The 16,484-nt window shown below is 43.0% G+C and overlaps 1 protein-coding gene across 1 annotated transcript in view; it reads left to right on the top strand.

Moving 5' to 3' along the window:
• Positions 1-13,405, top strand: part of LOC149328637 (papilin-like) — a 39,619-nt gene extending 26,214 nt beyond the window's left edge. Inside the window, exons 4-5 of the mRNA XM_089559042.1 lie at positions 5,465-5,638; positions 13,299-13,405. Of these exons, the coding sequence (XP_089415168.1) occupies positions 5,465-5,638; positions 13,299-13,405 (281 nt within the window). The remainder of the gene's footprint in view (positions 1-5,464; positions 5,639-13,298) is intronic.
• The last annotated feature ends 3,079 nt before the right edge of the window (positions 13,406-16,484 follow it).

The following is a 16,484-nucleotide window of genomic DNA, read 5'->3' as shown; positions in this document are numbered from 1 at the left end:
GCAAGGTTAAGGGACAGGAAGAGGGCACAGCGTGTCCGAGGACACATGCTTGTGAGGACATCCTGGTCGAAATCAGTGACAAGAAATAGGCTTCGGCAGAACACGTAACGCGGAGGCAAGTAAATCGTCTGTCGCTAAAAATAACGGTATGGATAGAGCAGATGGGAGAGATTTTAGGGGGCAGCAGAAAGTTAGGTTGACGGATTAGATCAAGAAATTTCAGAGATATGGGTGACGACAACTGATACAGGACGGCGTTAATTTGAGAGACGTGGAAGTGGACTTTGTCCTGCAGCGAGCTAGGTATGGCTTACGATGATGATTACAACTCAAGCTCGAATAAATGCCGCGAGCAAGTTTCCATAAGCTCGAGTAAGGGTGCCGGTGTACTAAGTATCAGGTGTTGGGAATCGGTGGCTTATGAAAAAGTAGTGACGTCTACTTCGCGTAACAGAAATTCAAGAAGCCGTGCTAGGCAAAGTACGCCCCAGGGGACGATGCGCTATAGTGCTTTGCGCATCATGCTTTTGTCCGGTTTTACGACTTACTCCCCGGTAGTGTAAAAGCTTCATATTATACTAATTTCCTTTCACGAACCTGACAACCCTAGGCTTAACCAAAGTTGTCGGTTTATTTTAAAAATGCTGTAATTTGCAACCGGCACAAACCGATATTGTGGCTAGAGTGACCTTTGCGTTTGCTTTTGCTGACGTGAAATAAAAGTGCGTCTTTAGCGTACAGCTTAACTGGCCGTTAAGTGCCTGACTTTAGCGTACATAAGTGTGCGCACATTTTTCTAAGCCTCCAATGAAAATAAAAGCTACCATTGGGACATGGGTATAGCACCATTTTACACTCTACAGCACGAAAGGCAATTTCCTGCTCACTCATATCGTGAGCATGTCCTGCATTCAACAAACATCTATCAGTTCGCGCCATTTTCAGAGTACAGAACTCATTTTCCAATCTCAAAACACCATAACATTACTCGCAAAGAAGCCAAAAGATAGGTTTCGAATGGCGGTCGTTATTTCACGAGCATATATAGTGAGTCGGCCTCATATGCTTACCTGTGAGTTTTTATTTGCCTTAGTAGATTAAAAATCATTTTTGCCTTCATCCGGTCATTCTCATGGTGCTCAACTACACCTCCGATTTATCTTATGCCTACCGCGCGGTTAAGAAACTTTGTTTTGCGATATGTCTCGACGCCGACTTGACAGACTACTATTCATTGCTTAGTGGTGGGGCCAACAGTCTTGCATGTGCGATATATTACTGCGGAGAGTGAAAATATACCTAATGAGTGCCCTTTGTTACAGATAAAAGACAAATGCATTAAATCTTCTGTATTTCCGACCGCTATGTAACTTATAGGACAGTAATCATACCAGTAATTTTCACTAAGTGCATGCAAGGAGTAGTGTGCTGGTAGCCGCGTTTACGCTACATGATGAAACCTTACGAGACATTACCTCGGCTTACGTATTTGGGCCCTGAATGAACGCTTTTCCTCCTTTCTTACGTCGTATCCTTGTTCCTCATCCACCGTACAGGTTAGCCGACTAGAATATTCCGTGATGACAACTTTCCAGCAGCTCTTCAAACACATTTACGCTGACTAACTGATGTATCATTGTGCCGTGCACCATAAGCTATTGACTGCTCTCCTTATCACAGAGAGCTTTTGCAAGGTACTATTTCTTTTTATATAAATTTCAACCTTTCCATGACTTGTACAGCATTTCCTAAGTGTTTTTTACGGTTTCTAGCTGCATTGTTGCTGCGTGTTTTAAATGAATCTACAACTGTTCACAGTGTTTTTGCCTTTCACTTTGCGTACCCTCCGTACAGTAATGCCCTGTGGGGCAATTTTTTACGTACTGAACGGCGCGCCTAACGCCTCTCAGCTTTGTTTTGGTGAATCTTCTGACTTTTTCATAGTAAATTACGCCGCTCTTAATTTTCGTGAGAACGACTGTGTCCGCTGTTTGCACCGATGAACCGAGATGGCTCATCGCCAATTATAAGCTTTGAGAAAGCTATTTATGACAACCCATTCGTTTCGGGCTCTCTATTTCGTTTGGTTTAGTAAATGGTGGCTTAACGTTCCAAAGCCACTCCGGCTATCAGGGACACCGTAGGGAAGCGCTGCGGAAATTTCGACCACCTGGGTATCTTTATCGTGCACTGACATCACGTAGCACACGAGCATCTAGAAATTCGACCTTAACCACCTATAAGTTATCGAACTGACTGCCATGCATCTAAGAAAAATCACTTGTCTAGAGTCGTTTTTATGGAAACAATATTCTTCCCTTGGTTTGCTCGGCGCCTAATCGTTGGCAGCGACCACCTGTGACATCAGAGGCGACAGCCAGTAAGAAGTGTTGCTCTCTGGCTATGATTTTAATGGCGGGAAAGGCGAATGGCAAAGGGACCAAAAAAAATGTAAAGGGAAAACGTACGAAATATGCCCTCTACTCTGTCAGGTAATTTGTTTACATGTTCTTTGGCGCCACAGACGCTAGCACAGTGTTCGGAATCATATTTCAAAGCTCGCGGCCTTACACCTTCGGCCTTTATAACAACGATAGACTCCTGAGATAAGTGGCTATTACGACATCAGATTTCTTTCTGAAGTAAAAGGTGACGTCCGCTCTACCGACGCGTTATTGCTACAGTATAGGCTCGCAATGCTGCCTGCATGCTGCTACCACCACTTGAAAACGCTGCTACATGCGGGGAGGTCGTAGCAATTCGACAATATTGGACAATCGCTGTTGCGTCAGAAAGAACTGAGGCCAATTTGTAAAGAGCGAGCCAAAGCAGATCCTACATTTTGTTCCACGGCTTTCTTGTTCAACAAGAAAAAGTACCTTTCACAGGAGCCGCGCAAAACGCTGTCGGATATGCGGGTTGCTATTCACTCTTGGAATACTTCATGCGAAAGAGCGAAAAAGGGAAGATATACTAACAGAAACATTGGTATTACAAAGGCAATGTGTAGATTCTACATTTCGGTACTCGTAGCCATTGGCCAGGTAGTGCTGCTCTATCACACAAATGGTAAGTTGCGTTCTTGTTTGAAGCGGCAATCTCTCTCCTAGTGCAAGGCTCTATGAGCCACTATTGTGTTTTAAATATGCTACATCCCTGTTTACGTAGGCTGAAAAGTTATCGGTTCGCTTTATTTTCTGAAATAAGGAATTCTACTCCTGCTGCAAATTATTTTTGCAATGCTGAAATGAGTCGATGTTACGGATAGGACCGACCCACCTGTGACTACGCTAATAAAGGCAGAGTTACTGTTTTCTAAAGGTGAAAACGAAGTTGTGCGCCCTCTCCGATGTTGAAATCCTTTCGAACTTTGTGTTAAGTGCATTAAGGCTTAGCTCTGCGTCTAGACACACCGGTGCATCAGATCAGCACACCAGCCTGTTATGGCACTCACACTTGGCTAGAATCAAAAAGAGTTTCCACACATGGCCGACTCCCATCAAACACATTGAATTGCTCCAGAGCTTTTCTTGCAGAGAGTGGCCGGGGCAGCATGCAGGTTAAAGTTTTGCGCTATTCGCTTTCAAATGCTGCTATAGAATACTAAATATCTCGCTGGTGCTGCAAATGATGTTGCTGATTATGCTCGTCTCCAGGATTGGTTTGGTCGCATTTCGCCATTCATCCACCACAAGTTTCTCGTCTTTTGGCATGCTACAGGTTATTTCATGAACTACGCACAAGTCTAACAAACCGCCATAGTGAACGCGACGCACATTGTTGCCCATTCTAACACATTGTTGCTTCGTTTCGGCATACTTGCGCTTGTTCGATTACCAGATGGGTGCATTAACGAGGAAAGGGTACATCATTCTCCGAACAACCGAACAACAATGATAGTTTAGTTCAGTTCACTATGGAGGGATGCTTTTATAAGTTCCAGGACAAAAGATAAAAAAGGATAGATTCCATTCTACGAACCAAGGAAAGATAATGAGAGTTCAGTTAAGTTCGTAGAACGGAATGCATCCTTTTTGTCCTTTGTCCTGGAACTTAAAAGGATGCATCCGCAGTCAGCGTACAGTCTGGCACACAAGCCGCTGGCCCTCAAGTATTTAAGCATCGCCTTCACAGCTGTCTCAACACACGAAGGGTGAGGCCATAGTCCGAAAGTCTTAGCTTCCTAAATTCTAAAATATTACCGAATATGTGCGTCTTGCGTGATTCGTCACTCCTCAGTTCCTCTTCTTTGCGTGCAAAACGTGTAACGTTCATCCGGGGACGTAAATTCAGGCGGCGGAAGGTTGCCTCTAATTTTGTTCGTTGCTAATGGAAAGGGGCCGGGAAGGGGGGCACAGCAAGAAAGTAGGCAAGCAGTTGTCTCGCACTAACAGTCCCCGCTCCTTACAGAGCTCGAATTGAAGTATTCTTTTTGATGTGCGCTCACTATTTTCTCCTATGCTACCTGCCTTTGCTCATCGCATGAATGTTATTTTACACAACGTCTGGACACTTCGTCTTCCTATTTACCTGAACTTCTTCAAGATTTCCTGTTTCATTTCTTCTGCCCATAAGCCCGTCTTCCGTATGCTAACATATTGTTTGTGCAATTGTAATGTGTTTCTACGGCTGCAATGATGCTGGTAGAACCGGCATTGATAATGGGCTTTTTAAATTTATTTAACTTATTCCCTTCCTTTTTAGGTTATAAATAGAAAACTGCATCACGTGCAGCAGCAACATCACATTCTTTATTAATTTTATGTTTATTTGTCGGTGTCGGGAAGCATATTTTCAGGATTTATAATTTTTTCTCTGTTTTTTATAAGAAAGGAAATGCATGGGTGGAATAATGCACAAACAAGGCAGATCAGTTTATAGCTTCAGCTAACGATGAAATGCCGGAAATGCATAGTATCTTTCAAGAATTTTATCTTCGCTGCTACAATGCACGATGTTTTGATCGGACAGACACCATATACAGCTCATTAATGTCGAATAGATACGAGGAATTTCCAGCGTTTTGTGCCGGTCATAAAATCCACAAAAAAAGTTATTTACGTTGTTGAAAACTTCTGCTGCCTGTGCATAAACAAATTCAGTTTGCGTTTCAACGAACCCCTTTTTTTCTCGAAGTACATTGCTTAATTTATCGTTTTGAAGTTGCAGCATCACGTTGGGGAAATCATACATAAAGTCTTTTCCCTATTAAGAGGTTGAACAGCGAATTCTTGGCCAAGAATTCTCCTTCTCTCTCGTCCTAAGAAGAGGCAAGCATGGTACTTATGCAGCCCTCTCACACAGCGCGCTCCACAATTAATCCTAGTGCGTAAAAGGAGGACTGTAACAGAAAAATATTGAATAGAAAAAATCATATCATACGCTTTGTACCACAACTCAACAAAATCTCCCCCTACGACCTAGTGTTTCTACGTCCACGTTCATGATTTTTTTTTTTTACTAGGCGAAGCTGCAAGACCACGCTGCTTAAGATCACCCACGGTGGAAAACTGCAATATTATTCTGCGTCAGTGGAGCTTCAGGAAGGGCGCCAATAGATGCGAAAATGATTTTGTTTGCAGGAAACATCCAAACGCATTTAAAACAGAAAGTGAATGCAATTCAGCGTGTCCCCCAGGTGAGTGGCTTTTGAAACTCACCTAATTACTTTTTAAGAAAAACAAAAGCAGTGAACCTCGGCTATCACTTGCAAATAAACGCGAAATATCTGAAGTTGTTAAAATATACTCTCCGTGTGAGACGTTAATCACAGTATTAAATGAAAGAGATGCGTTTTCGGAAGCTCTTACTTGAAAGCTGTACATCTCTAGCTTGCGTACGTACATTTTGCGTGCTGCACGTCGCTGAGCCTCATACCGAGAGCCTTAAAAACTGTGGTGAACGGGAATATGGCACGGCAAGAGTCAGGAACTGCCTCTGCGCAGAATGAACATGGGGAGAAAGGTGGGCAGCAAATTAACATTAGGGCATTAAAGTCTGAGCACTGCACAGCTTAGCATTAAAATAAGCTCTTCCATAAAGATATTCATTTTCAACCAGGCACGAAGACAACTTTCTTATTTCAAAAAAACTTTTACCCATGACACAGAGATTTCTCATAAACAATGTTTATTTTTTTGTTGACAACGCATCGTTGCTGCAAATGGTTGCTTAAAAAATATTTGCTGATATTATTAACAAGAAACGAAACACTTTTTAGGGCAGTTCAGCATCATCGAGCATTGCAGTAATGTCGGTATGATCGCATAAAAACAAGCTCATATAACAAGAAACGTTTCCAGAGAACGTTTACAATTGTCTGAAACCTTACTTTTGTGAGCATTTATTCCCTCGATCGTGCACTAACCCCGTTGACCCTTATTAGCGCTTGCCGCCTACGGGGAATAGCATCGTTGCAACTTGTGCCATGTACCCTGCATTGAAAGCTGTTAACCTTTTGCCTATTGGTTCAAAATGCATGCGCAAAAAAGTCTTCCTCAAATGCCGGTTGATTTTCATAGGCAGGTATAGCTGCGCTGAAGGAGTAAAGTGATATCGTGACCACCGAAAATTGTAATTTGGTCACTTCCTTAACACTGCGTCGACGACAAAAACATAATGTTCACTTTTAAGGCGGAAGCCTTTAATGCCTCATCGTTGTAAGCAGGAGTTGTCGACGTAAATGTCACGCTTTTCAATTGGTCGAAATGGTCATGACGTCACACTGCGCGAATTTCAAACGGCGCTAATTTTACTTTGGCTAGTAAAACCACGCAAACGAATAAAGGGATGGTATAGTGATGCTTCAGGTAAGTGGGACGGAGTTTAGTTAATTAGTTAATTAACCAATTAGACTAATTAACCTTTATATTCAGACTAGAGAAATAAATAAAACCGAGCAGGCAATTGGACGAGTTGGGGAATCGAACCATGGTCCCTGGAGTGCGAGACGAGGACGCTAACCACTCCGCCATGCCAGCTTCTTTTTTTTTCTTTATTGCCTGGATTTTGGAAAGAAAATTGCCAGCTCGATGGTTTGGAATGAACAAAGTCGCGTCTAGTGAATACAGTGTCTTCGTTCACTCCCATCTTCCTCCTTTCTCTTACGGCGAGGTTCAGGTGTCCACCCAGAAAACCAATTTACCGACGCGCAAGGCGTAGAGCCGAACGGGCGATGGCGTTCTGTGGTCTCCCTGGCAGCGCTGCCAGCCGCGTTCGCGTTCCACTGTTAGAGGTGAAGCTTAACACCTTAACCACACATCAGTGGCACAAGCAGCACCACCTCTCTTGAGACTTTCGCCTCACCGCACTTTAGGTCAGCAAAGTGCTCCAGCTGAATTTTTTTTCCGCAAGAATAAAAAGCATGCTTGGTATTTCTGCTCCGCATGTTAAAAAAAATTTTTTCGTTGTTTTCAAAACTAATGTCTACCCACAAAGCAAATGCTTTCTTCTTTTGCCACCACAGTTCCGAGTTACCAACCTACTGAAAAACCTCACGGGCGTGGCTGCTTCTACTGGCTGCGCCATCTGTATCTGTGCCTCAAATCTACAATGACTGAAGGCTTTGACAGTAAGGGAAGGCGTGAAAGGGTTCTGTGGTTCACTAATTGCAAGGAGTCTGCGCCCAGAGTGTACGCTTACAGCTTATATGTCGGCACATGCAAAGGTAAGGAAAGCACGTCGAAAACGCAAAATACAAATAGCACCGATCTTACCCAAGTTCACATTACTGTTTGGCGTGTTAAAGGGAGACTTCTAGTTTTACACAGGCGCAAAAATGTACCCGAATAACCGACGTATACGCCTAGACATCCATAAATACTTTGCCTGTAAAAATTACTCATATGCAGGACTCTACTATTTTCGTAGAGAAAGCTATCGGTGAAATGTGTGATCGTTATTTTTCAGTCCAGATAATTAGCAGCTTATAAACTTGTTTCTTTAAGCATAGTAAAGGTTTGTTTGAAAGGAACGTTCACTCTTCCCAGCTTATCATGATAATTTCCGGTCCGATAAAACATCAACATTCAGAACTCCTTAAATCATGCCTAGGCGAACTCCACTTTAAAAGCAATAACCTCAATGCATGATAGAGTTAGCCGCACAAAGGTATATTCCTAACCTTTATGCAATATATGAAAGTAGATTTATTAGTTTTTAATGTTCGAAGTAAACTAAGTGCAGAAGGTGGTCATTTGCACTAGCACCGACCTGTAAAGGCACTAGTTTTGAAGCCCGGTGTCGATGGTGAGTAAAAAGTCTGCTACTAAAACACTTTTTAACTGAAGGCGTTAACAATAAATTACCACATTTTATTCTTTTCATGGCATTACTTCCCCTTACATGACGGGAAGCTAATCTGCATGTATGGAATGCAATATATGCGTAGGCTACATTTGGGATAGGCATAATTGGAAACAGAAGGCAGGGTGGCATTAAGGATGTAGCGGACTACGTTAGAGATAGCAGCTCATAAAGCAACAGTGCGGGCGTTCCTATAGGAGAAATTATTTCCAATGCAGGAGAAGCAAGCTGCGAGAAAAAATCGAAATCATGGCGAGATTTTGAGAAAGGCACGCTTCTGTCTTCGCCGACCCATTGCCCTGTCTGCCTTGTGTATTGAGATTCTACCTTACCCGGAGGAAAAAATTCATTTATATTTAGACATTAGATCATACTTCACCAATCGAACTTTCTTTTAACATGGATTGCGTCAGGAAAACTTCAGTATACTTCCTTCTCGTTTATGTGAGGCGCCTAGTTGGAGTTCAGTATTGACCGTTGAAAACAGCAACAACCTCTCGCAGCGCTGTGATAAAAAGGCAAGCAGGCTTCAAAACTTAGAAGCAGCCTTGCGCCGAATTGAGCTTATTCTTTTTTATGCAAACCTGCGCCTACAATAAAAACGCATGATTTTGCTTCGAGGACAGACAAAGAAGAAACATCGGGGGCGCTGTTCACTTTATACAAAGCACTGTCAGATTTGGAAATGTTTTCTCGTTATCATGTGCATTTACGCTGTGTCTTTTAATGAGATGGGCCCCAAAACACCTCACAGGAGTTACTGCGCTGCCTTAAAAGTGGCCAAATACAAAAAAGGCGTTTCTTATATACGAATCATGCGCACAAAATACAGTAAACAAGACCTAAGAGCAGGAAAAAGGGCTGAAAATGACTAAAATTGTGTCATTTTTGTGTTTTTATTTTTATAAAGACGGCCTAATTGTTATAACTCTTTGTGTTTATGAATAAACGACATGTTACAGGGTATATTCCAAGTGAGAAGCCTACATTAATTGTGAAAAATCGCGACTATGGCAGAATTAGCTGAAAAATACTTCTATCACCGTGACCTCATCGAAGAACAATGGCACATTTAATAAAATTTCGTCAGTAGTCTTGACTGACAGCCTGGCAATGCGAGGGAAGTCCATCAGTAGAGATAACTAATCAGGTAAAGTAGCGCGACACCTCTTCGTGGATTTGTCTCCATCATATAATTATGTAGCGGCAAGGAGACGAAGCAGTCAGAGTTACGAATGGCTATCTTATGATTAAATAAGTCGTATCCAGCGCGATCGCTCCTACCCCACCACTACCCGGATCCACGTCTTACAAACCCGTAGCTAGATATTGGATCTCAGATATTCGTCCCGATCACTAAGCAGAAAGAGTAGCAAGGCCGACAAGGCGAAGGACATGACGATAAGAGGATGGCTGGAAAGAGAAGTTGAAGGCCTAGCCGATCATATGAGCGGATGATGACTCGCTCAGGAAGATTGCCGAGGCACCACTCCTAGAAAACAGCGGCTCAGGCCTACAGAACGGGGTGATACGTACAGGTGTGGTTAGGCCTGAGGTCACAGGCTGCGGAGTAGTCCACTGACTCTTATTGAGCACTCATTGAATACAATTAGCAAGAATCTGTTGTAACCAACTGAGAATAAGAGGGCGTCAAATTATGGCAACAGTGCCAACAATAACAAAAATAAGGCGCGTGGTGCGGGGTTCAATTCCCGGTGCCACCGGCTACCCATCAGTCGTTATTCATTGGGTAAACTCTTTCTCCTTGTTTCGCGATCGGCTTCATTGGGGTTAAAATGCTTCGGAAATAAGCCTTTGATCTTACCTGGAGTACCGAAAAGCGCTTCCCTCCATGGCGCTACCACCGAGACCATAGAGGGACGTCTGCAGGCTAAAGTCATTTTCAAAGATCTCTAAAGCATGAAAATGCAGACGGTTGATAGAATTTTCTTCTCCAATCATTGAAAGTATTCCTAGAGCATCACTGAGCGTATAGATTGCTCAATAATGACAAATATTAGATTTTGTATGGGGAGCGAAGAAAAAAGTTCTTGATAAGGGAGCCTAAGCTAGATCCATAGCAACTTTGTTTACAAATTGTTGCCGCATCTCTAACAATAAGTACTGCAAGATTTACGGAAATGATTAAATGCTAAAACGACAAATTTTCAAGTGCCTTGCTCTTGACGAAGTTCTTAGTACCTCGAAACTTATACTGCTGTATGAAACTTTCCTCTGCCGGTAACTGCAATTAATTTTTCTTTTAAACTTGCATCGGGTAGGAAACGCTGCACATGTCGCGCAAAGGAAGCTAATTTTTTTATTCTTGAATTTGATCTCAGCAGTCAGCCGTATGTTTTTCAAAGGTGAGAAAAGCTTAGAATATTTTTTTTTTGCTTGCGCAGGAAACATTTAGGACAACCAGAAGACGGGCATTCAGAAGCATAAATCCTTAATAACTGCTAGGAATAGTTTAGTTTAGTTTTAACATTTGCAGTGAAATCAAGTACACAGTATTGCTTACTTACTCGGAAAGCAGACAGAATGAAAAGCGTAACCACATAGTTACATATTTGAAAATTCATTCTCATTCTAAGGTTTCGGCAGCTATAATTTGCACATGATGTCAAGCAACGTTTCAAGTCTAAAACAAAATCGTCAGCACGAATGAATTGGGATGTGCGATTATTTCCGGTTCATGCCACTCTTATAACACTAACTTCCTTTCTCTCTTTCTTTTTCTTTAGAATGGCCCAAGAACACAACAGGAAAAGCTGAATAAAATGCACTTCAGCTGCCTAAAGGCTCTGAAAGATACTTAAAACATGTACATTACTTCTTTTTTTCTTTAAAGCATGCTGGCGCGCAAACTCTTAACGGGACTACGAAATTATATTTACAGAGTTTAGAGGAAGAGCTGATCATCGCAAACAAAATTCTTTAAGCAGCTTCATTAACACCGAAGATATCGGCGATAAAAAATCGCTGATCATCCTGCCATCGATAGCAGATGTATGCATGACATGAACTGCATGCAGGAATGGTGTAATGTATTATAGGACAGCTCATAGGCACTCACAGACTCACAGCCACACTGAAGTCTTAGGGAGCGTCCCACAACAGCCGATTTGCTTTCCTAAGGTTTCGCAAGCTTTTCACAGTAAGTACTGATCAATTCTCAGAGATCGCTACCTCCTTATTGACAGGAGGTAGTAAAACTGAAACTACTACAAGTTACGTCCTGAAGAAGCTAGTGATGAGCATTGCAGTCATAAACTAAAAGCTACAAATATTTACTACTAAAATGGGCAGAAACTATTCTTGCAAATGTAGCTTGATTCTTCGTACGGTATGCTGCCGTGGCTTCCTAGAGTTGTGAAAACTGCAAAAACAAAAAGCTATATGTTCAATTCGACTAAATCTGGACACCAATCACAGCGACCTGGGTGCGCTGGCCGTATAGCACACTTAAGCTGAGCATTAATTGAGCATTAATTTTACAAACTCTTGGGGGCGACAGCATCAAACTACCCCATCGGGCGCTAACCTACGTTCAGAAAACAAGAAAAGCACAAATCGGAAGTGGTTACGCAAGCATGACACGCGGACTGCGCAAGCACTGGTAAGACTGTCCCCTTCTTATCTACTTCGTAAATCTGACTCTCAGTTACGGGCTAGTGGTTCTTACCTCTTGAGCTAATACGAGGCTAATTTTGGAGTTGCGATTGTAGAAACAAGTTAGTCTACTTAAAAGCATGGCGTTAAAGAAATGTTTAATAACCAAACCATGTTATTTAGCCGCTGCGGTGGCTCAGTGGTTATACCGCTCGGCTGCTGACTCTAAAGACGTGGGCTGAAACCCGGCGGTGGCAGTCTAATTTCGATGGAGGCGAAATTCTACACGCCTGTATACTGTGTGATGTCTATTCACGTTAAGGAACCCCAGTTGCTCGAAATTTTCCGAGCCCCTCACTACGGTGTCCATCAAGACTGAGCCACTTTGGGGCGTTAAACCCCCAAAACCATGCTATTCACACAAGATTCTCGGTAAATTTTATTATAAGACGATATTCTATGATTAAAGGAACGGTTACTAACCGGGTATTGACTAGCAGCGATATGTTATAAAAAGGTAGAAGGGACTTACTTTTGCTGACTACCCAGTAGAGGGAAGTAAATATCAAATCAATAGCAAAACGGAGGCAGGATAAGCAACTGCTGCAATCACTTACTTTTAACTTTTTAGAACCATTATTTAAGATTGAAGGCATCAGGGGCGGATGAACTGAAAGGTTCACGGATGTTCGTATAGTCTCGGCTCTGTGTGCCCCTCCATTCTGCCGCCAAATTACCTGCGGAACGTAGACAGCGGGAGCTTAGTGCAGGTTCTTTTCCTCTCCCCCTCAACTCATACACATTAACGAGCCAGAAAAGAAAAATTCGATGACGCTAAATCTACACGACTACAATGCTATAGCAATGCAGATCTCTCCTGCGAAAATAGTACTTCTCTTTCATAAATTCACAGATAGCGGGAAGTCTTCGTGCCCTACTGGCGCAGAAGTCCAGCTGTTAAGCAATGCGCTATTGCCGTGCGCTGTCTGTTTCAATCAGCCAACTGCGGGGCTTGTGAGACACACGTTGCTTTTTCCAACATTAAGTAAGCCTGATCTCTACACATCTATTTCCTCTGGAGGCCAAATGCATCTCGACGAATGAGCTGATGAGCAGTGAGGCGGTGGGCAGTGGCAACTGCACTGAATTTATTTGAGCAAAAATTTAGCAAATAAATTTGTCAACGCGGTCCTGGCTTTCCTCACTGAAGTTTTATCATTCGAATTGGAATAAGCTTGCCTCCAAGCTTGTCATTTATCGTTGGAAGACCAACAAAAGAGAAACTCGTTGAAGCACACGCCGCGGAATAACACGTATTTCAACCTGAAATCACACCTTGAATGCTAGCTTTTGAGGGAACAAATGTGTTCTTGGTGCAGGCTTTTCAACGACGTATCGGAACACAGGCACGTGCGTCAATCAGCGGCTGGGTCAGGAAACTAGCCACGAAATGACACCCATTAAGAATAAGGCAAAAGTGGACTAAGGGTCACAAACCCAGTATGAGTATTTTCGTTAGGCTCAAATGCTAATCTGCATAATTTTGCACTCACGAGGCTGGGTTATGAGGCTGCACAGCAACTTTGAAGCTCCATCCTCCGCGATGACATAAAATGGCCGTTCAGCCTTATCCTCTCCTTGCGAGGTTTTCGATCGCTTGTGACAATTCACAGGCAAGAAACCATGCGCTGGCATCCGCTTCACGTAGCCTCCTAATTAGCTTTATATTGGCAAATATGTTCTAAGAAATTGCAAATGGAAAATTAGCTATATGTTCTAGGAAATAAAAGAGCCGATATTCGAGTGCTCCCCCTTTTCCAGGAGTTCCGCATGGAGGGCATGTCTTGTCTTCATCAAAGTGGTCTTGAGTACAGTGTCACGCTGGGTCGATGTACAGCTTATGACATTGCTGCTCTACGTGTTCTGCGTTAGAGCTAGCGTTTTTGGCCCGAAGTGATCGTCAGTTTTTACTGAAACATAGCTACTCTTGAGGGGCCTATTCCAAGATCGTCAGTTCAGGTTCAGCCGTGATTAGGCGAGGGAAATATTTGTTCTGTTGTTGGTCCCTTACACTCCAATAAAAATGCTAGGACGCGACTCTCGCACAGGAACTGTCGCTAACGGGCAAAACTCATCTGGCTAGGTGTCCTCCTTCTCTTTCGCCGTGTTATACTTTAGAGCCCGCCTTTTTATTCCGCTTTAATTAAAAGAGCTCTTTCGTAAAATACAGCATAATGTTATTGGTCACGTCCTCATTTTCTGATGCAGCTTCAGGCCTATTTTAGCTGTACAATTTGGAGCACGGCCGCCTGATGATAGTCTGATTCCAGAAACATGTGTTTTGGAGTGCGTAATCTGTAAGCTGGTCTCTGCAGCATCATAGTGGAGAATAAACCTGTTTGAAGCGGTTCCATCGACGTTTGGCTTTTTCATCCTTGTAGACAGAGGAATCTCACTACGGTATTAATACGCTAATCCGTTTGGCTTATCGTACGGGATGCTCGGCTACCCCGCGTTGGTGATGTCTCCATGTTTGTCAAGTTTCGGGAGCGTTTCTTAATGGCTACTTCTGCGGTTTTAGTGGGACACTGCAGAAGAAAGTTTTGGTTCATGGCCTACCTTGTTCTGTTCCGCATCAGTGCGGGGGTATAGAGTAGCTAATACAATAGATAGTAATCTCGCTAGAAAAGAAACTCGAGGACGTATACACCCGCTCAAGAAAATATATTTTGCGCAGTATTCCAAAGAATACTGAAAAACGCGGAGATTACCAGGTAGAGCGTGTTTAAATGTTTTATAACACTGTAAAGATTGGGCACATAGCGAAAAAAAAAAAGAGTACGATGCCTACGCAGAAAAACGACTAAAGAAATCGGGACAATGGTGCATAAGTTCCTACATTTTCCATAGTGTTTTTAGATTTTTGAAGGTCTTGAAAATTAAAAGGCACCACGTACTTCATTAGCGCCGATTTTTCTGCTCGGGTGCCTGATATTAGAAACTCTGAAACGCCGCTAAAGAAAAAGCGCGAAAATTATTTTTACTTATTAAAATTGCCTTCATAAACGATTTGTACCATTTGGAAGACGAGATGAACAGTATTGTTAAGATTTCTACAAACTTTTCTTTATTTTCAAGTTAATAAATGTTTACTAACCTTGCAGTAAAGTAAAAAAATAAAAAAAAGAATCCATAACACAGCCAGCGCCAAATTTCTCGAGGCGTTCAAGCAAGACTTCTGCTGAACCTCACGGCCCCCGTCCCAAACAAATGATTAAAAATTTGCCCACATATCAGAAATGGCAGTTGACGAACGAACAACTTCTCACTTATAAAGGAAGCAACTCTCTGGAAGGTTGATGAATTGTTTTGATTACTTCTACCTGATCATAGCGACTCTCACGCCAAGAAATGCGGTTATCAAGTCTGTTTTCATATATTGATATAATACCCACCAGCGCTACTCCTTTGACCGGTCACTGATTTTTTTCATATTGCAATCTTGAGTATTGCGCATTATAACGTGCGCACTTCCATTACCTTTTTAAATAATTTATTGAAACTGTTGCATTCCTAAACTTGATGTCGCCAAAGTGCAATAGTTCCTAGTATCTTGGTAGTGTCACTAAGTGGTGAAAGAGACTGAGTTTTATTTCTGGTCTCGCGCAGGAGACACCTGAAATCTTGCAGGTCGTTCATCGCAGCCCCACTCTCGTTGGCCTCTGTGTCAGCGTCATCTGTGGAATTCTGAAGGCGTCTTTGTCGGATGATTGCAATGATTTCCCGTTGTGGTCAAGCGGAAGGGACCTCTGGCACACGTTTCGGGAACTCGCTCTGAACCAGCGATTTCCAGCTGCTATGCATATGTTTTAAATCTTACCGCTGGGATATTTCGCTAGGTGCATGGAAACGCGGTTGTGGGCATGCACTACACGCAGATCACTTCATAAATCAAAGGAAATGGCCTTGCACTTAAGGACTGATTAGAGGACAATGGTATGTATTACTGTTAATAAAAAAGTAACTTCACCAGACCAATTGCTCGCCGCCTCACATTCCGATTCAAAATACATAATCACCGACTCGCGAGGGGCCTGTCGGAACGCCGAACAAGGCTGCACTCCCTTTCTAGCCTATCGAATATACCAAAATTGCATACGGGATACGGACCCCGCACACCGTTACCTTATATGGGCCCCTGCTCATCAGGGGTTGGCAGGAAACGAGGCAGCGGACGCAGCCACCCGCGCGCTCTCTCACCCGGCTGTTTTCTGCTCCTCACCTGATCAGGAACCCGATTTTAATCTGGTCTATAAGTTCAAAGATATCACAACCTACTATCAAGATAGCCATCGCCTTTGCCGTAGCCCATGTAAAGGAATTAAGAAGGCCTTTACAAGAAAGCCTGATGAGCGGCTCCTTCTCCGCCTCTTCACCAATACATTGCTCTGCCCGTCAGCACTAAAAAATTTCGACCCCTCCTATAGCGGCAGCTGCCCGCACTCTAGGGCGGTGTCTTCGGACACCTATCACATGGTGTGGACCTGCTCCTCCAACCCCGCTAT

This window comes from Amblyomma mixtum, chromosome 9, assembly GCF_055824585.1.
Source record: "Amblyomma mixtum isolate Tamu chromosome 9, ASM5582458v1, whole genome shotgun sequence".
Lineage (NCBI taxonomy): Eukaryota > Metazoa > Arthropoda > Arachnida > Ixodida > Ixodidae > Amblyomma > Amblyomma mixtum.
The sequence above is the reverse complement of the archived record's forward strand: the minus strand, read 5'-3'. Positions and strand labels throughout refer to the sequence as shown.